The sequence below is a fragment of the Perkinsus marinus genome, assembly GCF_000006405.1.
Source record: "Perkinsus marinus ATCC 50983 genomic scaffold scf_1104296933122, whole genome shotgun sequence".
Classification (NCBI taxonomy): domain Eukaryota; phylum Perkinsozoa; order Perkinsida; family Perkinsidae; genus Perkinsus; species Perkinsus marinus.
The window spans coordinates 170,503-194,530 of NW_003215247.1; the positions used below are offsets into that span (position 1 = coordinate 170,503).

Sequence of the window (24,028 nt, forward strand, 5' to 3'; positions counted from 1 at the left end):
TTCTAGTGCCGAGCAGCTCAAGAGCAAGAGAGCCTTCAATTGGCGGTGGTATCATGGTATGGGGTGCGAAGTCTATCAAGAAGTCCTCTCTCGTCATCTGTTACCATATTGGGAAGAGTTAAGAGAGGTGGGTCTCACGTTTCAGCAAGATAATGCTCCCTGTCATGGGAGCAGGAGCACTATCGACTGGCTCCGTGAAAGAAATGTGGTCCCACCTTGTTGGCCAGCCTTAAGCCCCGACCTCAGCCCCATAGAAAGTATATGGGCCTACATGGTAAAGACTCTGTATGGCCCGGACAAACCGATTTTTCGGACTCAGGGGGAACTCAGGACGGCTGTCTTTCGAGCATGGACCCAAATTCCTCCTGAGGTCATAACAAGCTGTACAAGCTCCCTTCCGAAGCGACTCACTGATGTCCTGGCATTGCAGGGGAGGAAAACAAGTTATTGAACATCTATTGAGTAACTCTAGTCTGATATTATCATCGCATTTTACCTTTTGAATAAGTGACATAACTAGTATGCTAAGAATATGTGGAGGTCTCCAAGTGCGTCGAGTGCGTAAATCAGAATAGCAGTAGAATGGGAGTCTGAAACCTTGCCAGGTTAGTGATAGTGTTACTAAAGCTATCATATTCAAAAATCAGGGTGAAACTCGACTTCATTGATGAACTATGAGCTGCACACCATGTATGCTAAGAATATGTGGAGGGGTGTAATTTGACCGACATGAAGCATAGACGGTTTAGCTCGAGAGACGCACGCAGTTGCCCCGAGTATACGTAGGAGGAATCACTAATGGATCATATTTCGCCGTCTGTTGAGTCTAATGTACAGCATCCTCTATCAGCATGTCGAGTGTTTTCTCAGTCCTATTGTACTGCGGTCAAGAATTCATGATTCTTTGAGCAATCCTTTCATGGCAGAATCGTTATAAATGAGCTCGGGGATACTCCCACCGGGATATGGTAAAGAAGGCATCCTCCCCAATTAATAAGTTTCCCGTACGAGACCTTCAGCCTCGATCGGGGTATGATCATAGCCGCGAGCAATTCATCTTCACCCTTTTGAGACTGGTGCTAATTTCCTACCCCTTCCTTTTCTCTGGGATATTGTGAATTTCGAGAACAGTCGTAGTTTCTGATGGCCGCAGGGAAGTTTTCTAACGGTGAATGGAGTATCGCGCTACATGTGGGCAGCAAACTATCATTTCTCTGTTTCTTAACGCTACCCGTCGGGAGTTATCTCTGTCTGGGCGAGCTGCCGCGGGATGGATCCACAGTTGTACCAACACAGTTGGCCCTGTGTGCCGCCATCATGATTAATAGCTTTAGCCTCCCACTACGCTTTGATAGAGCCGAATGATCTACTTCGGCAAGATCTCTACTAATTGATGGCCTTTCTTTCGAATCAATACACCTCAATCAAATTGAGATGGTCACTTCGACACTGCGATCAGCCGAACTATGATGCCGATGCTTCAGAGCCCCATGTACTGTGGTGGACTAACGCAACCCAGCTCGGGATGAGAAACTCATTTACGATATTCTTTCTTGAGATACAGTAAATGATCACGCACTTCGGCCATGTCCTTTAAGGATCTGGTCAGCTGAAAGATGACAAAGAATAGCACTGTGTCACAGCACTCTAGCACGAGCACTCAGGCCGATATACTCACCCACTTATACTCCTCACTATTCTTCTTCATGCCAGGGAACGTCGCAAGAACTTCCCTCAGGCCAAGACGGTACTCATTTCGAGCAAAGAGTTGTTTAAGCTGAGAGTAACATGTTGAACTCTATAGTTGGAAAGAGGATGTCTGTCACCTTTTCCACCATCTCATCCTGTTTGGACGGCTTGTTGGCCTTGACAGCTACACAGGATTAGGTTGCCAACAGGGGATAGTACGTATATACTCACCAGTCGTGGTAGCTGAAGCTGAAGTATCTTTCCGAGTCTTGTCATCATTCTGACCAGCATCATCATCAATCTCATCAGGATCAACACCAGTTTGTAATAGCTCATCATCCAATGCCACCTAATGATGGCATCGATTAACCAAGCAAGAGTGGCCGATGGCCTACATCTGCCAGGCCCTCCTTCCGGACCTCCTCCTTATTCCTTTCCTTTTCCATTATACCTACGACGGGCAATCATCATCGAGTTGAGTGATGGTCCTAGCAAGCCCCTACTCGTAATAGCCTTGCCCAGTGAGGTCGCCTGTTCATCCTCACTATCGCTCGAGCTTGAGGACTCATTATCAGAGTCTCTCCCCGTCCTAGCCTAGGGAAAGGAGGCTGTAAGTTGCAGACTGCCGGGCTAGCCATACTTCTTTCATCTTCTCCTTCTCCTTATCAACTGCCCCTGTAGTTTCTATCTGGACTTCATTACCAGCATCGGGATCATCCAAGAGTTCATCATCATCACCTAAGACCCCCGCCTAAGCCCTCCACACTTGACCCCTCCTACTGAAATCCTCATTGCCCTCCCACTCATCATCATGTTTCACTGCATACAGCTTGCCCACGCTCAGACTGGAGCCAGGTACCTGACCTTACTATATCACCACCACCACTACACCAGCAGCAGCAACAGCACGCCACCACGACTACATCTTTCGTCTCTAGATCGTGCTTGGCTGCCTTCGATGCCTTCAGCCGACGCTTAGCCTCTTTTCGGGCCGCCTCTGAGCAAATGATTAGTGCTGATAATTCTGGACATGATGGCGCCTTACTCTCGGCATCGTATCCCTCTTCTGTCTCCCCACCCTTTACCTTAGCCTTCTTCAGTTCGATAGCCGCCCTCATTCGTATGAACCTAGTCCACAACTCTTCTCATCCCTATTCATGAGCGCCCCATACCTCTTTTCATCATTCTTATCGGCCAAGCGTTGCTTCTTCATAACCTGTTCGGCTATCTCAGTTTCCGTCTCCTCTTTTACTCTAGACGACTTCGTTGTAACGCCACCATCAGCAGTAGCTAACGGGGGGCGGATGAGCTACAACGACTCTCCTCATGAGCCTACCACTAGGAGCAGCAGCAACATCAGATGGAGCCTCGGTTCTAGCCATACGGAGCTCAACACCCGTGAGCGGGCGGAACTCATGCCACCTAAGAATCCCGAATTAGTATAATGCTGCCAGGTGAACAAAAACCCTACTTCCGAACAGGGGCTAGTCTATATATACCAGGGTTGGATGGGTCAACACTTAGTGAGAACCAACAGGAGGTGTCATTGGCAGTTGGTCGGCCACAATAGATAGCGCTAGAGCCTGATAATCAATACCATAAATTCGCCACCTCCCTGATACTCCTACCTTGGGAAGCCCCTCGCAACGTCATCGAGTCCTCCTCATCGTACCGTGCCTGCTAGACAAAGTGCCCTATACAATGGAGGCTTCCCCGTACAGTCCGAATTTGTTCCTCCTTCTTTTTGAAAGCATTGAAGTTCTTCTTTTCACCAATCTCCAACTCCACTCTAACCTTCGTACGTTGGCTCGTGAGTGTTGCATCATCGCTGACGTTACTGAATCCACTACCGCCCTCTGCCACGTTGGAACGATCTGCCAATACAGCGTTAACACTTCCATCGAATATCAAGGCATTTATCCCAATGGTTTCTGTGGTTCCCTCTATCGAGAGGAGCCTTCTATTATCACACCCGATTTAGTACCGAAATTAGGTGGGAATTTGGCAACGTCGACATCGACTCCTCCATTGGTTGCATCAGTGTCCACTATCCATCGGACCTCTGGAACTGCTGCTGTAGTAGTAGTACCAGTAGGAGGGACCGCTGAAGTCATTGCTGTCTAGCAGCAGTGTCTAACCTACAGCAGCGGTTTTCATCATCCCATGTATTACCCGTGAAACTGATACTCAACACAGAACTGATATTGATGGTAGCTTGCGAAAGGGCACCACACTAGTAGTAGTAGAGGAAATGTTCACAGGTCAAGGGGGAGGCTACTTAGGAGGCTGGTGGCTGCTTGTATCGTCCCAGTAGCTGCCCTATACCTCGTACATTGGCAAGATAACTTGCGGCTCACCACGCAGTCGAGACCTATAGAACAAGCATGATGATAGCAGAAGGAATACCTCCTTACCGGAAGTAATAGTATAGGAAGTCGCTGAGGATTAGGAGGTTGAGGGTCTCACTGGCCATCTGAACACCCCTGTTGTCTGGGTAGGCATGTTTGAATATAAGTGGATAACTGAAATAGTGGAGTTGATAACAAGGCAGTTGATGATGATACCTACCTAAACCAGAAGATGAGAGTGCATGCCCGGCTAGCAGCAGTGAGGACCACGAAGTTAGCCAATGGAGCCGATACAACCTTATCCTGTTGGAACATCCATAGTTGAGGGAATAGGGCTACGGCACATAATACCTAGAGGTTGGGAAACACTGGTGATATTGGAGTATTGGTAGTATAGGAATATATTACTTCATAGAAGCAGCAGAAGTAGGAGACATAAAAGGAGCTATGACTCCTCCGAGCAAGGTACCACAGAAATGCTAGTACTGTGGTGAAGATATATATGAACCCGAACCTGAGGACGCACTTCCTAAACGACGATTGCAAGGAATGGAAGGTATTATTTACTATCAGCGCTACTGCTCATATCACTCCTACTACTACTACTTGGTCACCGCTGTCGTTACGGGTACTCCCATCTTTTGAAAAAAAGCGTGGCCAAAATTGTCCTTCTTGGCTTCATAGGATGGTTTGTAGCATGTCGTGGTGTATACTATCATGTAGGCACCAGACGCGGCATTAAGGATCTAACGACGATGACCCAACCTTAGGTACTGCTCTTGTTAGTGTGATTACATCCATCATGCCATACAACCAGAATGGTATAAAGGTTGGTCGAAAGTGTAGCCCTAATGGGTGACTTAGTAGATGCAGGCATCGAGCTACAGCAACACATCCTAGAGTTTGGAAGGATAGACCTGCAGCTGATCGGGTCTTCTTAACCTGAACGCCACCTGTGATGGTAATCTTGTGATGATGATTACCTGGTGGTAAACGGCTATAAAGGAGCCTAGCAAGGCTACATCAGCTCCTAGGATAAGGGCATCCAGCAGGATAGGGCTACTGTTGGTTGACATATCAAAACTACCTATCTTACCAATCGAGGAGCAGCAACGACCTTAGGATTATCTCCTATGTGACTATAGCATGCAAAGTTGGGGCTGATAGGGGCCTCGAGAATGTGTGATATAGTGAGGTATTCCTCAGTCGAAGTAAAAGTCATGAAAGCCTCCATAACCCTGCCCTATTATCGATCTGCTCAATAAGCCGTTCCATAGTTCTGATCACAGTACCAGAAATGCGGCCAGGAGTTTTCGTAGGGCCACGTTTATGTTCGTGACTTTTAAAAGCAATTGCCTCATGTTTGAGAATTTTATGGCGCGTGACGGTGGGTTTTGTGGCGCGTGAAGTTGGCCAGTAGTATCAGATGAGCTAGAGGGATGGTATTGAACCCTCCTTTTCATCCACACCTATGATCGGCAGCTATCGGAGGTTGCTCTCAGAACAATGTTATACGGTCAGTTTCGTGGTGTTTTTATATCATCATGTCTATCGTGACTGTCCATTTACGAGGCGAGTCCATTAGCATCATAGATTCCCTAATCTCGAGGGAGGTATCATCCAGATTGGGCAGTCGTGACGGTCTATGCAACCTTGCCCTTGCTGGACCCACTGCCTCTCGTAAGCCTTCTTCTTGTATTGTTGGTACTTCACCACATAGTTGAGTAGATTTCGGGCTATCAGTGAACGAGAACTGCGACCCTACAGTGCAGAGCGACCATTTAGCAGCATTCAGACGGCTGGACCCAAGAGGTTGCCAGTCAGGACCTGTATTAGCACGAGGATCCATGTCACTACCGGTTAGGAAAGGTCAGCTTAAGCGAGGTGAGAGGCTTATTAGTAGATGTGTTGATAGTAGCAGTCGAACCACCAAGGTACATGGCAAGGTATATATCTGATAAACACCTCTAAAGTGGACACTAAGGCCTCTATTGCCATCACTTGCATACCAGCAGTATCGACATCGCAGTTTACCCTCTCTGGTGGGGGTAGGGGTTCCCATAGCATTCCTAAAGACAAGTGGTATAAGGTAGTGTAGCAGGGTTAGGGAGGGATCAGCCATGTTTGGGTACTCAGTTCCTTTCCAATGGGGATGCCATCGTGAACTTCTGTGAACTGCACACCTCTGCATCGCTGTCAATGCTCAAGCCTGATTGTGCTAACACTTTGGAGGATGCTATGTCGAGGGTTGTCCCGGAAACGTGGAATATGGAGATTTTTCAACACGTCTACGAGGGACCAGATGATATGCCGGGTACTATCACAGGTCCGAGGTCTCGGGTTCGATCCCTGCGGTAGGCCATATGAAGTGCACACTCCTGGGATGTAGCCATTCATTATCCTCACATGCCCTGAGTGACCCTAATGGTCCTCGCCCCTACCTTACCGAGCATAGGAACTCTGGTGGATGGGGTGTGGGCCACACTCGGACAGTGGAACTCACTACCGTTCCAGCCGCCCACAAGCCTATTGTATCCACGATCAAGTAGGAATATTGTAGTGGCACACAGTTAGTTGTATCTGATGGTAAGGTCCATGAAGAAGTGTTGAAGCAATTGGAGCTGGAAGATTCTCAATTCAGTATGGTTAACCTTACTGTTGAGGAGGGGTTCTCCTTAGTACTTGCTTGCGATACCACACCGGAAGTGATCCCTGAGCTACAGTTACCCCCTGCAGCTGTAGGCAACGGGCGAACTCTAGACGTGCCTTTGAGACAGCGCTGCAGCGTCTGGGTAGTACCTGTTCATTCAACTGATCTATCTGCTCGTGTCGAGGCTGTCTACTTCGGTACGCCCCCCTAAAAGTATACAACAGGGTGTTAATAGTATTATCCACAACTTCCCGTGTGTTTCCATTCTCTTCTGTGACCCGTGTTGCCAATCCTTGGCTCCTTTTATCGATGTTATAATGTCGAATGCTTCTACAGATAGTGTCATCTGAGAGCCTCCACAGAGTACGCCATACCAGTCAGAGCCGGGATTCGTCTCCCAGCTGTAGTCGTGAGGACTTGTACCGTTGGTGGAGGTCTTGATGCAAGTGGTAATTGAAAATGTCTCCCACGGGCCGTAGGCCACGGCTTCCCGTTGTTTGACGGGGCTAATGCAGAGAGGTAGAGGTCGAGGTATCTCCACCCTATAGAAAGATAACATGACCAAGACTCGTCCAAATACCTCTACACAAGCGTATAGGATGACGACATTTCCGAGGTTGTTGAAAGTGAACCTATGGTGTGCAGACGTCGATGCCCGCATAACTATCGAGAATGATATTAGATGCCTCAACTTGCATACTCGTGTATCCCTTTGACGTGGTCAGGACTACTATAGCTGTCCAAGCCCATGCGGATAAGGCTCAGGGCAGAGATACTCAAGATGTTCTATGATGGTCAGGGAATTGTTGTTAATATGGTAGGAGTAGCTCTCTATGTAAGAGTAGACCTAGGCAGCTGCGACTATATGGAAGACGGTTGATACACTTAACGGCACGATTGACTGAACACTCGAGGTAGGCTGCTGCTGCAGCTCATCGCCACGCTGAGTGTGGGACTGGCTGTGTCCGCGTGCTTCCCATTGTATACGATGCTATATGAAAGGACACAACGTAGCGGTTAGGGAGGCTGTGATGCAGCTGCTGCGGCTGCCTGGTGATGGTAAGGGGGTTAGAGAGTGATGGCACTGCTGACATGACCATGTACTAGTTTTCCTACTAGGCTTTCATTGTGAGCCTGTTTAGTCACTATGAGGGGACATTACTGAGGACTCTATCATCGTGAGAGGCATATTCTGCTTACCTCAGAAGTCTTTGTGATTCTTGGGGAGTCTTTGATACCAGGCCCTGGTAGTCCTATCTTCCTGCTAGAGAGACTTATGGGATGGTCGAGTTCATCATGCAGGCCTGATGTATAGACGCATATGGACCCAGAAGCACAGCTGCTGCTGCTGGTGGTAGTAGTTGCCACAGACACCATCACATATAACCATTGTACCACACCTGATACTAGTACCGGTATGAGCAGGCATCAGATATACAGCAGGAAGAGGCTCGAAGGGGCGGGTTTACAGCACTGTAGAGTAAGCCGACCGATGGGGAACATCCTATTCAGAGGCTCTACTACCTATAATAGAGATTACTATGAATTCGAGTAGGTCAACATATCCCTCAGCACCAGTAATGTTGTGGACCCGCCTCATGCCAAGCTAGTCGCAGAGACTCTCCTTCATGATTGTATGAACTACTTGTAGTACCGATTAACCTCTTGTTATCAGTCTTAACCCACTAGTGTGTATCTAGTCCTACTACGACTACCATCAATGCTGTTCATGTGAATGATGTATCCATATACTCCGTTGAAGCTCTCTTGTGTTGTTAGTCAGTTAAGGGAGGTGCTTGCTTGTGCTTATTCGCGCTCGACGCCCATTGGATGTAGTATTTGCTTAAGGGATCATCATAGTAGCTGGAGGTATAGGGATAACCTTGTCATGATGGTCATTGTTATCATGAGTTCAAAGTTTGTATTATGAGAGACTCTACAGTAGCAGGAAGTAGGCCTCCCCCCACTACCGCTGGGTCAGGGCTCCAAGAGGGTTACTCAGCAGAGCAATGGGGACCCTGGAGGAGTCATGGGCTGCTACTACAACAGTGTATACGCCAATTGAAGTGGCAGGTAGGCCCTTCCTTATACTCATGTTGAAGGCAGATTATGATGTCCACATGGCAGGATAACGCCACTGCCCTGTTGAAGCTGATGAAGCAGTATGCTTGCAAACCACAATCCCTCAATAGGGAGGAGTTCACTCGTCTCCTCGAGGGTATTGCCCTATACTCCCACATGCGTCTTGTTACGAGCCTTACAGATTACTCTATCACCGATAATGATGCTCACATAACAGCCCAACAGCTGTGGGAGGTCTTCGACAGGGATCAGGACGGTCTGCTATCAGAGACGGACTTGCTCGCTGGGTGGGCCCTCCGCTGGGGATACCTCTGCCAATGGTCTAGTCTTAGGCTCATAGCTGTAGACCCCTTTACTCCCCATGACCTCGAGTCACCAAGTGGTATGTTGCGTATGCAGTTTATATTCCTATACTTTGATGAGGACAAGAATGGCCAGTTGGACCTCAAGGAGACCACTGGCCTTGTCATGCACCTTCGTCAGCTGACTAGGGCTACTGGAGGGTAGGCTTGGAAGTGGACCTTTATGGCAGCTCCACTGCAGGGCACTACGTTCGGCATCATCATCATCATCGACTACCTTGGAAACCCTTGCAGAACTCCGCGCCTCCTCTATAGTCGAGGCCAAGACTCTACTGTCAGAGGCAGGCTCTGCCTCGGCGGCGCTCACCTATAAGTTGTTCTATGAAGCTGTCAAGAATGGGTCTATCAATGGTAAGGCGGCTCCTAGTGTATCCCAACACACCTGCTCTATCAGGGACTAGCCAAGTCCTTCGCGTACCCCACAGTCTACCACAACAGGCTTTACGGAAGCGTCGCTCCGCCTCCAACCGGTCTGATGGGAATGTTAAAACGTTTACGTAAGAGTCTGCTGCAAATGTCAGTGCTAACGGTAACTGAAGTGCAGGCCCCCATCTGATGATAGAGAGATATCATCTTCCTCTACCTCCTCCTGTTCACGTCGACCTGCCTCTAAGTATAGATCATCTGGGTTGGGAGCAAGCCGGCCTCAAGGTAGCGATCAAGACGCTAAGCAGGGTAGGAACGCCATCAGTATCAGGACGGAACATGCTGCTGCACTCGAGACCTTCTGTCATCGAACCATCCTTCTCCCTTGAGGACCCTCCAGTGCCAGGCATGGTACGGCTTCCACTGCCGCATCATGAGTCACGTCACTGTTGCCAGTTCCTTAATGCTGGCAGACAGTATTGGCCTGTAGATGAGAACACCAAGCAGCGAGAGAATCTCCAGAGGAATTCACGAGTATGGTGCACCTGTTGCCATGCTTGGTGTATCCTCCCTAGTAGTCTCCAACTAGCAGTGGTGTGGTGAGCTCTAACCCCATGATCCGTCTCTCGACCACTCTAGCCCAGAGACAGAAGCGGACAGAAGTCTTTGCCAAGGAATATGGCCTTGTAACACGACTTATTGAATTCACATCATCGCCATCACCCAGTCGTAAGAGCCTCTTCTCCCAACTGAGTCTATAGCCGCCCTAGGTATCGATTGGAATAGACTAAACCTCTTCCCTGGTGGTGCTGAGGATATGCTTACTATCATCGACCATGCAGTATCGGTCTTGTCTATGGAAGACTCCCTCGTGTCGGTCCCTCTACCTTGCCGAGTTTATGGGGACATACATGGTCAACTGCCAGTAAGGCTGCTGCTAACCTCACGGCTCTGTGCATATATGGCCATTCAGGACCTGGTCCAATTCTTTAATAAGTTCTCGTGGCCTCATACCAGAAAAGGTGACATCTTCTCTATGAACTACGTATTCCTCGGTGACTTTGTGGATCGAGGAGCATTCTCAGTAGAGGTCGCTGCCCTCTTGCTCTCATTAAAGGTGACTACACACCTCTCCTGGTCCGCTGGTATTGCCCGCATTCCTTGTGGAAGGTCATTTATCCGACCAAGATAGCCCTAGTGCGTGGTAATCACGAGGACCGGTCCATGAACGCCAATTACGGCTTTCTAGCCGGGGCCAAGCAGCGCTTCGGTGCCGCTGATGGTACAATAGTGTCGTATTAGCATTTACAGGAGCTTCCTCCTCGTGCTTAGGGGAATTAGTATGGGAAAAGGCAAACGAAGCCTTCGAGTACCTACCACTGGCAGCTATAGTCGAGGAATGCCATGCTGATAGTGGGCCGGCGGGTGGCGTTGGGAGATGCTTGCCACCAGCCAGAGTTGGTCAGAGACATGACTCAGGCGCTGATAGCAGCAGCAGCAGCAGCAGAGTCCTATGCATTCACGGAGGTCGACCGTCTGCACTATGGCTATGCTGTTATACATGAGCATAGGTATCGGTGATAACATCCATACCCTGGACGATCTATCCGCTATCCCCAAGCCTATCACCGTGCCAGCATGCTCTGTGGCTCCAGCTGCCTCAACTGAGGAACTGTATCCAGGTGAATACAGTTAGAAACCCCTTGGCCACTGGTCATCAGCAGGTACCACTTGCCGACGGGAGCGTGTCATTCTTGATGCTCTCTGGAGCGACCCAACCGAGAACGATAACGTGCCTTGCTTTCTCCCACCCACCACAGTGAAAATGTCACCATCAGGTCCTCGGGATACATCTATCACCACGTGGGCAGTCCACCTGTCGGTTCGGGCCTGATAGAGTTGCTAAGTTCTGTGAACGCAATGACATCAAGCTCATCATACGAGCTCATGAATGTGTAAAGAGTGGACATGAGTAATCATAGGACTTATCGTCGCCGTGTCCGTAACCCTGCTACTCATCTCCCATAGATACTTCGCCTCCGGCCTCCTCCTCACGGTCTTCTCTGCTACTAACTATTGTAATGTCTACCAAAATGATGGGGCTATGATAGTCCTTGTAGTGGACCCTGAAACAGGGGAAGTACTCTACTGTGTTGGTGTCATCCCGCCATCATCCTCTCTTGTGCTCTAGATTGATGAGCATGCACAAGTGATCAAGTGTGGGGAATCTGGACAGGATACTTCTATTGGGTGGAATCCCTCGCAGTTCCGAAGCCCGTCGCCTTTGCGGAACAGCGGCCGTGAGACTCGATCAGAGTTCTCAGCGGCATCTAGTACTTGTCTATTGTGGCGTCGTATCCGTGTTACTTGGTTGCACCTTAGGTTTATCAAACACGGTGGTCGGTGGCTCTACTGGAGGATACTCTTTCCCATTCATGACTTCCTATCCCACTCACAAGCCTACACAACGTAGGTGCTCGAAGGCAGTACCATATGCTTTTGTCGTCTGGCTTTGTGTCGGTTGTCCCCATGATCACGATGGTCAGTCGTGGATTGTTGGAGTTGCTCTAGCCTCAGATTTTGCATCCCTAGCATCCTGGCAGCACCCCAGTGCAGGCAGCGGTACATCACCTGTTGTGCAATCCCAACAACAACAGCAGAATGGGTTCACCTCTCACAATCAATTCCATACCGTCTCGTCGGCATCACGCTTAAGTGCTCTACCATAGCATATAGCTGGTTAATATCACTGCTCTCTATCACTACGCCTAATGGGCCATATCATTTATCACTAGTTTTAGGCATGATAATCAATAGCAAGATGAACTATCACTCTCTGTATTGTGTTGTTGTTTGTAGTTGGAGGATAATCAACAGTTTGCTTGCAGAAGATGAGATCTCCTTGGGCGCCTTTCCTGTTACTCTCGTTTGCCATCCCACAAGGAGTCCATTCCGAATGTGTAACTCTTACGATTCATTACCTGGCTGGGACCTTATATTTTCAGGTGCTCTCAGCTGATCCAGGAAGCCAGTGCAGTGGGCACGGCAGGTGTGTGAAAGCCGCGGGTGGGTCAGGATTCATGGCACCATCTGACATAGGCGAATGCCAGTGTTCCAATGAGTACTTGGTTTTCTATTGATTGGTGATGTACTAAATTGTTGTTATTAGTTTCTTTGGTGCCGATTGCTCCTTGGACGAGGCAGCTCAGACGGCTAAGCTGATGAACGCAACTGATGGTCAAACGGTCGTTCATAGGTAGGATGATAGTGTCAGTCTGTCTCATGAATTCTACATTACTCTAGGACTACGGTGATTCATACGCAGCCTACTGTGGTGCGTCGTACTGTTGTTCACAGGACTACCATCGTTCACCATCAGGTAGGAATGGCAGGAATAGAGCTCATGCACTTGTGACTATATTGTCTGTGTCTCAGGCCCCTGTGGTTGCTCCCGTCGTTGCCCCTATTCCTGTAGTTATCCCTCCACCCTCACCCTCAGTCGTAATTGAGCAACCGAATCCCTATCCTGCCGTTGGTGGCACTACAAGTATGGTCATCATTCACCATACGCCATGGTATGCCCATTGGTATACTATACTCGTTATGGTGCTACTGGTAAGCCATCATTTGCCCTCGTCTCTGCTCATGATACTCTTAGATCGTCCTCCTTGCCATCCTCATCTACTTCCTTTGTTGTACTGAGACCACCGATGACGAAGTTGTGGATGTTTACAGTGTAAGTTATCGATTCTCGACTGCAAGTGTCGGTCGCGCACTTGTAGCAATTTGTCATTCCTCGATTGTTCTTCATTAGCCGGTCGAGGATACCACTACAGTCACCACCACGACTACGTATGTGACACAGAGTGCTCCTGCTAATCAACAAGCCATAGTGGTTCATCAATAGGAGCTTCGGCAAAGCCTGATTCGATTGAGCAAGACCCTCGTGGTGGTCAGAGCACAAAGTTTCAATGATAGTCTCAAGTTGTGGGTGTGTTCATCCTCATCCCCCATTTTCATTGTTGAGTTCCAAACGGAATGTGAGGTATAGACAGCCTAACAAAGTCTGCGACTGAAACGGAAAGCGCTACCCCATGTCGAACCTGAACTGGGAACTAGGACTACATCTTTTGGCGCGTTCATGTCATACTTGAGACATTCGTTTTAGAGGACAGAGGTCGGTAGTTTGAAAATTTCCATCTAGAGCCCACTTCACAGCGGTGTTGTCCATGTGTTGTACTCTGGTGTTACGATCTTATGATGCGCATATCGGAGGTTATCAAAGTATGCAGAAGTTGCCAGCATAATAACTCGATTCTTGTCCCTAGATCTTTCGGAATATCCCTTTTTTCACCTTCTATCCGCCCTTTCTTAGCGCCTGTATGCATCGGTTTATATCCCAGTGCCGCCGCTAACTTAGCCGAATTCAAAAGCGGTATGCCAGCATGTAACGATGGGCTCTGTGTTGGATCATGCAGTTATACCGAACACTTTCTTAAGGGTCGACTAACAAGGCAGATAGCCGCATTACCCAGTCCATGTGTTTGATAAGTTACTCAGCCACTGGATGTGCATAAATCAACTAGGTGATCCGTATCCGCTTCACAGATTGCTGAGTCGAAATAATAGTGAGATGTGCCACTAGGAGGTAACGATGTTAGCAGGGATACCATGTCCTTCCCCAGCAAGCTGAACTAATGCTTGTCACATTTCCTCAATCTTTGCGGTTAAGTTATCCGACCCTGTTTGGCTGCTCACTTCGAGTAACATTCCTTTTCGCATGTACTAGAATGCTCAACGATTTCTCAGACGAATGCGTTTCCATGGCCAATATACCGATACCGGAGATCAAATGCGTTGCGATACTCCGACCGACACTCCGATTCCTCTACCTAGTTATGTGTGACTACGCAAGAGATGATAATTGTAGAGAATTCCTTGACAGAGATCACGCGCCCACAAAGGGAAGCATACTTCCCCACTGTCTACGGAAACAGTTGCAATTGTTATAAAACAACTCGAGAGTTGGGCCTTGTACTGATGATAGAGCTGTAGCAACAGAAAATGCACAAGCTTCTGCTAATGGTCATGACAACCATACCTTCTCATCTTACTTGGACTCCTGAGTGGCCTTCTGAGCCTCACGATCACGAGGGTAGTACTTATCCTTGACCTTCTGGGGCACCTTCTTAAGCATACTCTCAGGGAAGAGACGAAGAAGCTCCCAAGCGATATCCAATGACTGGAAGATATCACGGTTCTCATAGGGACCCTGGCTCAAGAACTTGGACTCGAACTTATCAAGGAACTCCAAGTACAAGTGATCCTCCTCACTAAGAGCCTCCTCACCAACGACAGCCTTCATGGCACGAGTATCGACACCAACGGCGTAGTTAGCATAGAGCTGATCGGATACACTAGGATGATCCTCACGAGTCATACCACGACCAATACCGGACTTCATCAAACGTGACAGAGAGGGCAAGACGTTAATCGGGGGATACACCTGTCTGTTATGCAGAGATCTATCGACGAAGACCTGACCCTCAGTAATATAACCGGTAAGATCAGGGATAGGATGAGTAATATCATCGTTAGGCATGGTCAGGATGGGGAACTGAGTGATGGAACCGTTACGGCCCTCAACACGACCAGCACGCTCGTAGATGGTAGCGAGATCGGTATACATGTAACCGGGGTAACCACGACGACCGGGGACTTCCTCACGAGCAGCAGAGACCTCACGAAGAGCATCAGCATAAGAGGACATATCAGTCAAGATGACGAAGACATGCTGCTCACGCTCGTAGGCAAAGTACTCAGCAGCAGTAAGCACGAAACGAGGAGTGACAATACGCTCAATGGTGGGATCGTTAGCCAAGTTCATGAACAAGACCACATTCTCCATAGAACCGTTCTCCTCGAAATCATTACGGAAGAATCGGGCAGTTTCCATATTGGCACCCATAGCTCCGAAAATGATAGAGAAATTCTCCTTGGAGTGATCATGGATATCCTTACCTTGGACAAGCTGAGCCTGACGGCACACCTGGGCGGCGATCTCATTATGAGGAAGACCGGCAGCAGAGAACAAAGGTAGCTTCTGGCCACGGACCACGGAGTTCATGGTATCCAAGGCAGAGAGACCAGTCTGAATCATCTCCTTAGGGTACTGACGAGACTTGGGGTTAATGGGGGAACCATTGATAGGCAGGTACTCCTCAGCCAAGACTTGAGGACCCTTATCGATGGGCTGACCGGAACCGTTGAAGGAACGACCCATGATCTCATCGGACATAGGCATCTTAAGGGTATCACCCGTAAGCTCAATGTAGCAGTTCTTGTTATCCACACCACTAGTACCCTCGAAGACCTAGATATAGTAAGTAGCAGGGAGATACAAAGCTATGTCATGATGATTACCTGAACGACGGCCTTAGAACCGTTAACTTCCAAGATCTGCCCCTGCCTGGTTGAACCATCAGCCAAAGTAAGATTGACAATCTCATTGTACTGGGGGAACTTCACGTTATCAAGGATGACCAAAGGACCCTACAGTAAGAGAAAGCATGACAATTAAGCTGTGAAGGGGATCATTCATATGAGTTGCATTAGGTTAACTATGTAAGTTCTTACCTCAACACCAGTGATAGTCTGATACTCAACACGAGGATTGATAGTATAATCCCTGGTCACGGCAGCTGCGTTAATCGCAGCCGCATCCATCTTAGTAGCCATTATACGGAAAAAATCGGAAACTGTTACGAGTAATGAATGAGTCAAGACAAAGTCTGCAGAAGTGGACATCGAATATCTTCACGATCCGCTAAACGACGAGAACCGGCAAATTTAGGCTGAGGCTGCGGCGCCCACTATAAGCGAGCTCAGCTTAGTGAGGAAATGCAAGAGTGCAAGATTCAGCTCAGGTAGACTAGAAACTAGAAATGATAGACTTTAGGAAACTAGTCATTCGTAGACTCGCATATGAGGCCTGGAATCAATATCATCCGTGATACTAAACATTGAAGAGGAGGAGTTGAACCTGTTTCTGGTGGTGGTATGTCGTAAGGAGAGCCTATTCCGAACATTAATTATACGCAAATCTTTCTAGTGAATCGGGTATCTTTGGAATAAGGGCAACATCTCCTTCATCTAACAGTTCAATGTTTTGTCTGTGCTACAGTCGGATTTCTACCTCTATACGACTCCATCACATAAGTTGTGTTCCAAGGTTGAGAAGTGATAACATCATAACACAGTATTACCGAGTAGTGATGATAAGTTGAGTTAGTGAAGGTAGACAGGAGGGAATATCCAGATAGTTTTGAGTCACCAATCCAACCGTTATAATGAATGGATGTAGGCAAGTTCATCCTTACTTCGTAGACCAACATTATAGACTCCTAAACGTATTCAATAACTTGGAGAACTACGCCAAGTTCTCTACGATGGCAGCTCCCCCCAGTAGTCGGGAGAGTCGTCCAAAGGTAACACTCACCACCTTCATGAACTCACTCTCAGTGTCTTTCACTTAACAGTTGGAGGACGTGGATTGCCTCGATTGGACTTGTGATGGTGATCATCTAGTAGTAGCTCATCGTAACTGCAATATGGTCTTGTGGAATGTTAATCGAGTAAGTAACGAGTAACACATGGGTTGCTAGAGGTGTACGCCATTAGTGTATGCAAGAACGTCAGTGGACAGGGGATACATGGACATGGGCCGAGCCTCATCCCATAGACTCACATGTTATTGCGGCTGTCACCTTCAATGGTCTAGTGAAAATATTGGATACTCGAGCACCGAGCGGCAAGGATGGACTCATGTACTACTGCAAGGCAGGGAGGAATACCTGACTATGGTATTACCACGTCCAGGTTCAGCGCAGAGTTCTCGAAAAACCCAGGGCCTACCGAGCCTAAGGGGCTTGAAAAGTTATTGAACGTTACTTGGCACCCAGATGGCCGCTTCTTGGCTGTCTATGGCAGGGTAGTAACTGGTCTAGGGTGAATGCCCAATGTTGCTGTTATGTAGGCGGGGACGATACAGATACTAGACCCTAGGATGGTAGTGTCCTCGACTATGTCGAGTAGAGAGGGACAGACTCCTGTTGGTAGTAGTAGTAGCAGTATTGGTAGTGATATCATGCACTGAATGATATAGGTTCCTTTGCCTTTAGTCAGCAGATTAATACTGCTGCTAATACGGAGGTATATTCGATCCTATGGGATAACTATGGTAGTACTATTATTAGGGTATTGGGCTCTTGATTGTCTGTCATAATAGATGAGGGATCTCACTCACTATGGGCGGCTACTACTGGAGCTCCTAGTAAAATACTCCTTTACGACGATGATGTGGTAATAATAGACAGTGATCCGATGGGCTGATACCGCTCATTGCCACAGCTCCTTAAAGGATCTCAATGCCCACCAGACGCAGTGAAGCCCTCGGAGGTGCTTATCGGCCACCAGTCTACTACCTTCACATTATCCAGAAGTGGAGATGGACGCTTTATGGCATCTGGAGGGGTAGTAGTACGGTTGGAAAGTCATTCACTCAGCTCCTCCCTCAGGGAGACTCCTTGGTGGACATTTGGTCAGTAGCGGACCTCACCTGTATAAGGACCTTTTCCTCTTCTACTCATGTTCCTATACAGTCAGTCGCTTTGAGTAGTACACAATACCTATTGGGTAGTTGCCACACCCTTGGTCTTAGGTCACGATGGTAGTTTGGTTGCATATACATCATTACCGTCTACGGGTGGTAATGATGTGATTGATCGTAATCTAGTCATAGCTGGTACTATGACTGGAGTGGAGTATGTGGACGTAGCTCAGAAACTCATAGGCAAGAACAATCGGATACCCCATCCAGTGAACCATGTTGCATGGTCACCAAAGGAGCATGCCTTAGCCTACAGCATGACTGCTAGTGGTGGTGGCAGCACTGGTAGGATCATACCATCGTTAAAGGATTCATATTGTTGTTCATAGAGCCATCGCCGAACAGTCTGGTAAACGTGATGAAGATAGATGCTGATAATAAGACTTTACAGGACTGCCCTATAGACTTTTAGTCCATCGTATTACCATCATTACGTTTCGCTACACATCCTACTGTGTTCACTTGGCTGAGGCAATATGATGATGATGATGATGATGTCATAGTTAAAGTACTAGGTTGGACGAGGCTTCTGCTGGACCACGACGATGAGTCAACACCAGCACCCTAAGGAGAGCACCTCATGGTATCCTAAGTCGGTTATAGCAGGAGACATATCTTCACTCAAGCCGAGTACTCTGGGGACTACTACACCTGCAACAGCAGCAGTATCGTCGTCGTCGTCGTTGGAAGTCCCTTCTGAGGAGCGCATGTTCTATGCGAGTTTGTTCTCCCATGGTCTAGCCGCACTTACTGCTAAGTTAGTGAGTGCTCCTGCTGATAGGGCCAGGATATTGGTAATAGGGAGAGAGATGCTTATCGACGTGGTACTTTGCCTCCTAGTTGCAAACATCGACGGTATCTACACAGAGATTATTCCCGTCTATACGTAGTGTATTGAGGAGTGCCCAGGGCCATCACTATACAGCTGTCCATATACACTTGCTCCATATGGCTGGCACTACTTGGATACGTCATTACCTGTAGGGTTCTTCTCTGCTCATCAAGTGGGCTCACTAAGCTTCAGTTACCACTGCCACCTCCGTCCAGTATTGGATAGCAATACTAAAGGCCAAGGCTTAGCATCTACTATATTATCAGGAGCAGCTGCAATGATCGTCATGTACCCTCTGGATGTCTTGTAATAGGGCTACTTGTGGTAGTCACATGATGGTAGTTTGTTGGTAGATACACACGGCGATTGGTCATGGCCATGCCGTCACGATTGCCAATCACTCGAGCACGTGATCTGTATAGAGGTCTGGGGGTCAGTCTATTGGCCGCTCCTGTCTACTCTGCTGTGGCTATGATGGTACAATGTGGGGAGCATACGTTATTGGTAGTATACTATCTATACCACCTCAGGCATACGGGTATTGCAAGGATAGAATTCGTGATCCAGTAATAGCTGGTGGGGTAGCTGGTGGTATAGCAGGGATAGCGACCTATCCAGTAGAGACAATACGAAGGAGGATGATGGCTGGACTGCCTTGGGGAGGATTGAACATGACCCTATATAGAGGGTTAGGTGTGTTCATACTCAAGACAGTACCCGAGATTGTAGTATTATCAGCAGCATACAAGTACATAGTTAATCTACCAAGTAATTCTAGTGGTATGGATGATACCATGTAAGATCGTGTACCCTTCTATACAATATAGTACTATATCGTACAACAACTACACTTCATATTCCTAATACGCTATTCCTTTTTTATCCTAATACTTCTTCCTGAGTTTCTCGTTACGTCCTCGAGTAGCGTTCACCGAGTTGTATTCTAATGGGAAGTTTCCTACTCTTTGATTATACACGATGAAGGGAGGAGGCGGTCGTTTCGGTGGTGGCATGCGTTATGGTGCTCGACCTAAAGGGGATGATGATGATCTAGAGGGTCCAATGAGCCAGGAGGCATTGGCTAAGGTAAGGCAGCAACTCACCAGTGTATGGTCAACATATCCTTACTTTCAGTACTCCGAAGAGCTGTCAGCTCGACGGTCCTCCTACAATCGTTGTTTCTTGCTTGTGGAGCTTGTTGATATCATCGTATTGGGGCTCTTGGAGATCGTATGGCACGGAAGTTTGAGTGCATGGGTGGGTTGAAGTCCATAGATCTCTCCTTTGAAAGGTCTATCGTAGTTCCACTTGGACGTAGCCAGTGCATACAACCCCTCCTTGAGTACAGTGGATATCTGGGCCTTGTGCGTAGTACGATTTATTGCGGCCGCTCTACACTTCAGCTCCAAACGTAAGTGATTAGTTCTTCGTCTCGACCAGCTAACAGTACTGGTAGGTAAACTAGAAGTAACAAACTCCTTGTGTGGCTTCTGCATCGCCTTCATACTATTCAAGGCTGCATTGATGGTATGTAGAGAAGGAGGGGGCGGGGGTGTCATCTAAGGCGGTCTGTTCTTATCTCAGCCCCGTATGCAGGAATTAAGTTTAATGGGTTTGCTCGGGTTTGAGCTACTAGTCTGCCTGGTGGATATGGTCATCATTAATAGGTTACAGAACACTGTTGGGGTAGTAGATGTTGGGGTGTATGGCATTTATAAGCTTTGATCACAGGTAATTGAGCACGTTCAGGAATTCAAAAACTCTCTACTTAATAATGTAGAGGATGGTCATGCTGATGGTGCATCAGAAGCGGCCGAGCCCCAATATCGGTTCGAAGGCTTGGGGATGTGGGAGACTCTGAAGGTAATCATAAATGAGGTCATGGGATGAGGACCATGGGATGGGGTACTAGGTATTGAAACCATACTTCTGGCCAACTACCCCGGCTACAGCTACTGGAGAAGATGTCCGTCATAAAGTGTATTACCACCCATAGGGGCACGTAGTGGATGAGCGTCGTCGTCGTGTCAATTGTCAGTTTCATCAACCGGTGTCGTGCTGCTGGTACATGGTTCTGCGTTATTCTATCTAAGATATGTAATGTGATATCACCTCTATACTTGGCTTATGCTACCAATGAGCTTACATCTCTTCTAAACAGCAAGTAAGATCACTAGTGGAGTACCTTTTCTAGTGTGGTGGCTCCGAGTCAGATCGCCGGTACTGTCGAGCTCCCTGATATGGTATATCGTACTCTACGCCTTGCTCACAGCTCTATCCAAGTCCTTCAAGGAGGCACAGTCCTTGATGTATATCAGTGTACAACAGAGCGCGTAGGGCAAGGTGATACAGGCCCAACCCAGTACTTATCCTGCAGATATGTGGAGATAGCCAACCTAACGTTTAAGCATCTCCATGAGCTGTCTCTTGATTGGCATATAAGGAAGAAGACTGGCAATACTGTAGGGCCTTCCCTTGCCAATATTGACTTCAAGCCCTCCTAGGTACGTAGCTTTACTCGAGGAGTCCAAGCTGCCCAGATGATGATGCAGGTAGATGTGTATAGAAGTAGTGGTGGTGATACTATAATGCTTGTCAGTACCTATTCCTGTATCTGGTTCCAACACTTGCAGAGTGTGTAGCAGTAACCCTTATCTTCACTATACACTTCAATAACGCACGTCTAGCAGCTACGTGTCTGCTCGCGTTAGGGATCTACATGTAAGAACCCTTGAATGGGTAATACATCATCATGTTGATCATTTGTAGATACATTACAGTAAAGGTGACCATATGGCGTAAGAAGTTCCGAGAAGGGACTATGGTACATGATAATGAGCTGCATGATAGACTCAATGACTCACTTACCAACTACGAGACTATCAAGTGAGGAAGAGGAGGAAGATATCATAGTCATACCATATGCCGGGTCATAGGTACTTTGGTAATGAGGACTATGAGCTGATGGAGTTCACTAAAGCTGTGTCTCAGTAGGCTGGGGAGTAATCTGTTGATAGTAGTAGTAGGAATGATGGTGTATAGGTTCCAGGCCTATAGCATGATGACACAGGCATCCCTCAGTATACTTAACGTAGCACAAGTTGTAAGCAACAAAAATTAGTAACACTGAGTATAGGAGTATTACACGTATCTGTCAGTTCGTAATATGTGCTACTACTATTGTATCACTCCTACTCATGGCTGACGAATCAGTGATGGATCATAGTGACATAGGTAACTATTATCAAGGGCTTGGGGGATCTAGGTAGTACCTCCTCACCTTACTTAGGTGCCTTCGTAGCTGTCAATGCATATGTCCTCAATTTATTCGCCCCTTTAAGCTGGTTAGGTAGGCTGTTGTTGGTATACCGTTGATACCATGTTGAATCGCCATATGCATCACCATCTCCTTAGGGACCATCTACAATATGGTAATCAACTCCATCATCGATATGCAGTCCTTTGGGCAGCTTTTGAAGGAACCTCATGATGTGAAGGATAAGCTTGGAGCGATTGAGCTCGTGAGTGTAACTGCTCTTCTTGTTGGAATACTACAGTGTTGTTCCTCAGAGGATCCAGCCTGGTACCGTAGCAGATCTAGTTGTATTCGACCATGTGTACTTCAAATATAGGAGGCAACCGGTGAGTCATATGATAACCAACGAGGCCTGGTCCTCAACAGCAGCAGCAGCAGCTTCGCTTCAGTATTCGAGGTCATTGAGGGACTGCAGTTTCGTAGTGCCTGAGAACACAACCACTGCTATTGTTGGAGTCACTGGCTCTGGCAAAACCACAGTCTCTAGGTGAGTCGGCGTGTAGTTAGAAGAGAACGAAAGGGCATGCATTCACAAGTTACCAATGCGCTGGATGCTTACATTTGTATTTGCTCTCAGACTACTATTCCGCTTCTTTGACGTTGATGATGGTGCCGTACGTATTGGTGGTTATGATGTCCGTGATGTGACTCAGAAGAGTCTAAGAGCCCAGATAGGATGCGTACCACAGGATGTAGTGTTGTTCAATGATACCATCATACACAATATACGGTAGGGCTGTGTCTATAGGGGATGAGTATGCAGTGTTGATGATGATGATATACTAGGTATGGTCGTCTTGATGCAACAGATGAGGAATGCTGGGAAGTAGCTCGTAAGGCTAGGTTGGACCAGCTTATTAAACAGCAGCTAGATGGCATGAATACTGTATGCTCATGCTCACTTATATTGCATTGATGTAGCATCCCTGTTAGGTTGTCGGTGAGAGGGGCCTTAAGCTCTCAGGAGGGGAGAAGCAGAGGCTGGCCATAGCCAGGTGTATGCTGAAGAACACCCCAATACTCTTGCTCGACGAGGTGAACGAATGCTGCTTCAACCTGCTTGTGGTGATGCTTGTCCATACTTCTTCCAGGCTACCTCTGCATTGGACTCTGCTACTGAGCAAGCTGTGCAGATAGCATTGGCCAATCTGAGGGAGAATAGGACAACTATTGTCATTGCACATCGTCTCTCTACTATAAGGCATGCCAACCAGATAGTGGTATTAGGGTATTACTATAGAGAGGAGCATCCGCAACTATACCTCTAAAGTGCTCTCATAGGATCTCTCGAATAGGTGCTGGAGTTCGGCAAGCTAGTTGAGAAGGGCACTCATGAGGACCTTATTAAACTACCAAACGGGAAGTATTGCTACTGTCGTTATGATTGTGTCCTATCATTCATTGGGCAGATATAGAGATCTGTGGGAGAAGCAGCAGAGAGGTATCGATGTTGATCTGCACTCTGGTGGTGAGATGCCCAGTAGTGAGGGCAGCGGTAGTAGCAATGAGCAGCAGCCCAAAGCACACCCCCATCCTAGCCATACGTGATATAATCGAGCAGTGATTGTGACCCGATCCTACTCCTAGCCTGGAGTATCCTCTCTGTTATCGCCGTATGGAGTCCCGATACCCAGCAGCGACTCTGATCTCTGAGTTGGGGGGCTGTTGCATTCTCCACCCCCATACATCGTGTTTCGATAACTCTTCTGAGGTCC

The 24,028-nt window shown here is 47.7% G+C and overlaps 11 protein-coding genes across 11 annotated transcripts in view; 7 read left to right on the plus strand and 4 right to left on the minus strand.

Moving 5' to 3' along the window:
- The window catches only part of Pmar_PMAR009560 (hypothetical protein), a gene marked incomplete at both ends in the record, with an annotated part of 558 nt that extends 436 nt beyond the window's left edge, over positions 1–122 (plus strand). Inside the window, one exon of the mRNA XM_002785283.1 lies at positions 1–122. Within this exon, the coding sequence (XP_002785329.1) occupies positions 1–122 (122 nt within the window).
- Positions 123–1,534: 1,412 nt separating this feature from the next.
- Pmar_PMAR009561 (Cylicin-1, putative) lies at positions 1,535–3,803 on the minus strand (the record flags this gene model as incomplete). Its single annotated transcript, XM_002785284.1, has 16 exons — positions 1,535–1,609; positions 1,679–1,777; positions 1,827–1,873; positions 1,921–2,038; positions 2,085–2,140; positions 2,193–2,283; positions 2,330–2,427; positions 2,470–2,548; positions 2,613–2,686; positions 2,735–2,817; positions 2,862–2,979; positions 3,026–3,111; positions 3,161–3,272; positions 3,318–3,366; positions 3,409–3,563; positions 3,662–3,803. The coding sequence occupies 16 exons, from the start codon at positions 3,801–3,803 to the stop codon at positions 1,535–1,537; spliced, it is 1,482 nt and encodes a 493-aa protein (XP_002785330.1).
- A 205-nt stretch (positions 3,804–4,008) lies between these two features.
- Positions 4,009–5,113, minus strand: Pmar_PMAR009562 (hypothetical protein; the record flags this gene model as incomplete). The annotated part of the gene is made up of 6 exons (XM_002785285.1): positions 4,009–4,060; positions 4,104–4,211; positions 4,258–4,388; positions 4,446–4,551; positions 4,644–4,783; positions 5,021–5,113. The coding sequence occupies 6 exons, from the start codon at positions 5,111–5,113 to the stop codon at positions 4,009–4,011; spliced, it is 630 nt and encodes a 209-aa protein (XP_002785331.1).
- Positions 5,114–5,581: 468 nt separating this feature from the next.
- On the plus strand, positions 5,582–6,586 carry Pmar_PMAR009563 (conserved hypothetical protein; the record flags this gene model as incomplete). The annotated part of the gene is made up of 5 exons (XM_002785286.1): positions 5,582–5,717; positions 5,766–5,921; positions 5,984–6,126; positions 6,174–6,351; positions 6,396–6,586. 5 exons carry the CDS (start codon positions 5,582–5,584, stop codon positions 6,584–6,586), a joined length of 804 nt encoding a protein of 267 aa, XP_002785332.1.
- A 2,027-nt stretch (positions 6,587–8,613) lies between these two features.
- Pmar_PMAR009564 (hypothetical protein) lies at positions 8,614–9,532 on the plus strand (the record flags this gene model as incomplete). The annotated part of the gene is made up of 4 exons (XM_002785287.1): positions 8,614–8,760; positions 8,815–9,056; positions 9,102–9,272; positions 9,313–9,532. 4 exons carry the CDS (start codon positions 8,614–8,616, stop codon positions 9,530–9,532), a joined length of 780 nt encoding a protein of 259 aa, XP_002785333.1.
- A 219-nt stretch (positions 9,533–9,751) lies between these two features.
- Positions 9,752–9,907, minus strand: Pmar_PMAR009565 (hypothetical protein; the record flags this gene model as incomplete). The annotated part of the gene is made up of 1 exon (XM_002785288.1): positions 9,752–9,907. The coding sequence occupies one exon, from the start codon at positions 9,905–9,907 to the stop codon at positions 9,752–9,754; it is 156 nt and encodes a 51-aa protein (XP_002785334.1).
- Positions 9,908–10,111: 204 nt separating this feature from the next.
- Positions 10,112–12,226, plus strand: Pmar_PMAR009566 (bsu-protein phosphatase, putative; the record flags this gene model as incomplete). The annotated part of the gene is made up of 12 exons (XM_002785289.1): positions 10,112–10,226; positions 10,268–10,422; positions 10,471–10,614; positions 10,668–10,779; positions 10,830–10,910; positions 11,069–11,179; positions 11,222–11,289; positions 11,336–11,469; positions 11,526–11,637; positions 11,689–11,830; positions 11,880–11,966; positions 12,075–12,226. 12 exons carry the CDS (start codon positions 10,112–10,114, stop codon positions 12,224–12,226), a joined length of 1,413 nt encoding a protein of 470 aa, XP_002785335.1.
- A 351-nt stretch (positions 12,227–12,577) lies between these two features.
- Positions 12,578–13,404, plus strand: Pmar_PMAR009567 (hypothetical protein; the record flags this gene model as incomplete). Its single annotated transcript, XM_002785290.1, has 6 exons — positions 12,578–12,618; positions 12,667–12,753; positions 12,801–12,876; positions 12,933–13,112; positions 13,156–13,233; positions 13,312–13,404. The coding sequence occupies 6 exons, from the start codon at positions 12,578–12,580 to the stop codon at positions 13,402–13,404; spliced, it is 555 nt and encodes a 184-aa protein (XP_002785336.1).
- A 1,203-nt stretch (positions 13,405–14,607) lies between these two features.
- Pmar_PMAR009568 (vacuolar ATP synthase subunit b, putative) lies at positions 14,608–16,257 on the minus strand (the record flags this gene model as incomplete). The annotated part of the gene is made up of 3 exons (XM_002785291.1): positions 16,134–16,257; positions 15,921–16,049; positions 14,608–15,870 (listed from the first exon to the last, which is right to left on the minus strand). Exons 1-3 carry the CDS (start codon positions 16,233–16,235, stop codon positions 14,608–14,610), a joined length of 1,494 nt encoding a protein of 497 aa, XP_002785337.1. The 5' UTR covers positions 16,236–16,257.
- A 568-nt stretch (positions 16,258–16,825) lies between these two features.
- On the plus strand, positions 16,826–18,581 carry Pmar_PMAR009569 (AAC-rich mRNA clone AAC3 protein, putative). Its single transcript, XM_002785292.1, has 11 exons — positions 16,826–16,984; positions 17,036–17,131; positions 17,178–17,323; positions 17,376–17,487; positions 17,533–17,611; positions 17,662–17,736; positions 17,785–17,858; positions 17,907–18,029; positions 18,074–18,170; positions 18,217–18,450; positions 18,495–18,581. The coding sequence occupies exons 1-11, from the start codon at positions 16,847–16,849 to the stop codon at positions 18,575–18,577; spliced, it is 1,257 nt and encodes a 418-aa protein (XP_002785338.1). The 5' UTR covers positions 16,826–16,846; the 3' UTR covers positions 18,578–18,581.
- Positions 18,582–19,975: 1,394 nt separating this feature from the next.
- On the plus strand, positions 19,976–23,995 carry Pmar_PMAR009570 (Lipid A export ATP-binding/permease protein msbA, putative; the record flags this gene model as incomplete). Its single annotated transcript, XM_002785293.1, has 25 exons — positions 19,976–20,083; positions 20,132–20,254; positions 20,300–20,408; positions 20,454–20,524; positions 20,582–20,683; positions 20,729–20,860; positions 20,910–20,977; positions 21,036–21,161; positions 21,211–21,330; positions 21,375–21,459; positions 21,502–21,549; positions 21,597–21,718; positions 21,767–21,883; positions 21,934–21,987; positions 22,040–22,097; positions 22,156–22,231; positions 22,287–22,346; positions 22,412–22,524; positions 22,568–22,800; positions 22,891–23,043; positions 23,100–23,199; positions 23,247–23,348; positions 23,405–23,533; positions 23,609–23,676; positions 23,723–23,995. The coding sequence occupies 25 exons, from the start codon at positions 19,976–19,978 to the stop codon at positions 23,859–23,861; spliced, it is 2,616 nt and encodes an 871-aa protein (XP_002785339.1). The 3' UTR covers positions 23,862–23,995.
- Positions 23,996–24,028: the final 33 nt, after the last annotated feature.

Excerpts from the sequence above, each read along its gene's own strand:
- Pmar_PMAR009569 (XM_002785292.1), top strand. The coding sequence starts at position 16,847 with ATGAATGGATGTAGGCAAGTTCATCCTTACTTCGTAGACCAACATTAT. Across the intron at positions 17,132-17,177 it reads TCTTGTGGAATGTTAATCGA|TGTATGCAAGAACGTCAGTG; the intron begins GTAAGTAACGAG and ends GTACGCCATTAG. Across the intron at positions 17,324-17,375 it reads AGCGGCAAGGATGGACTCAT|GTTCAGCGCAGAGTTCTCGA; the intron begins GTACTACTGCAA and ends TACCACGTCCAG.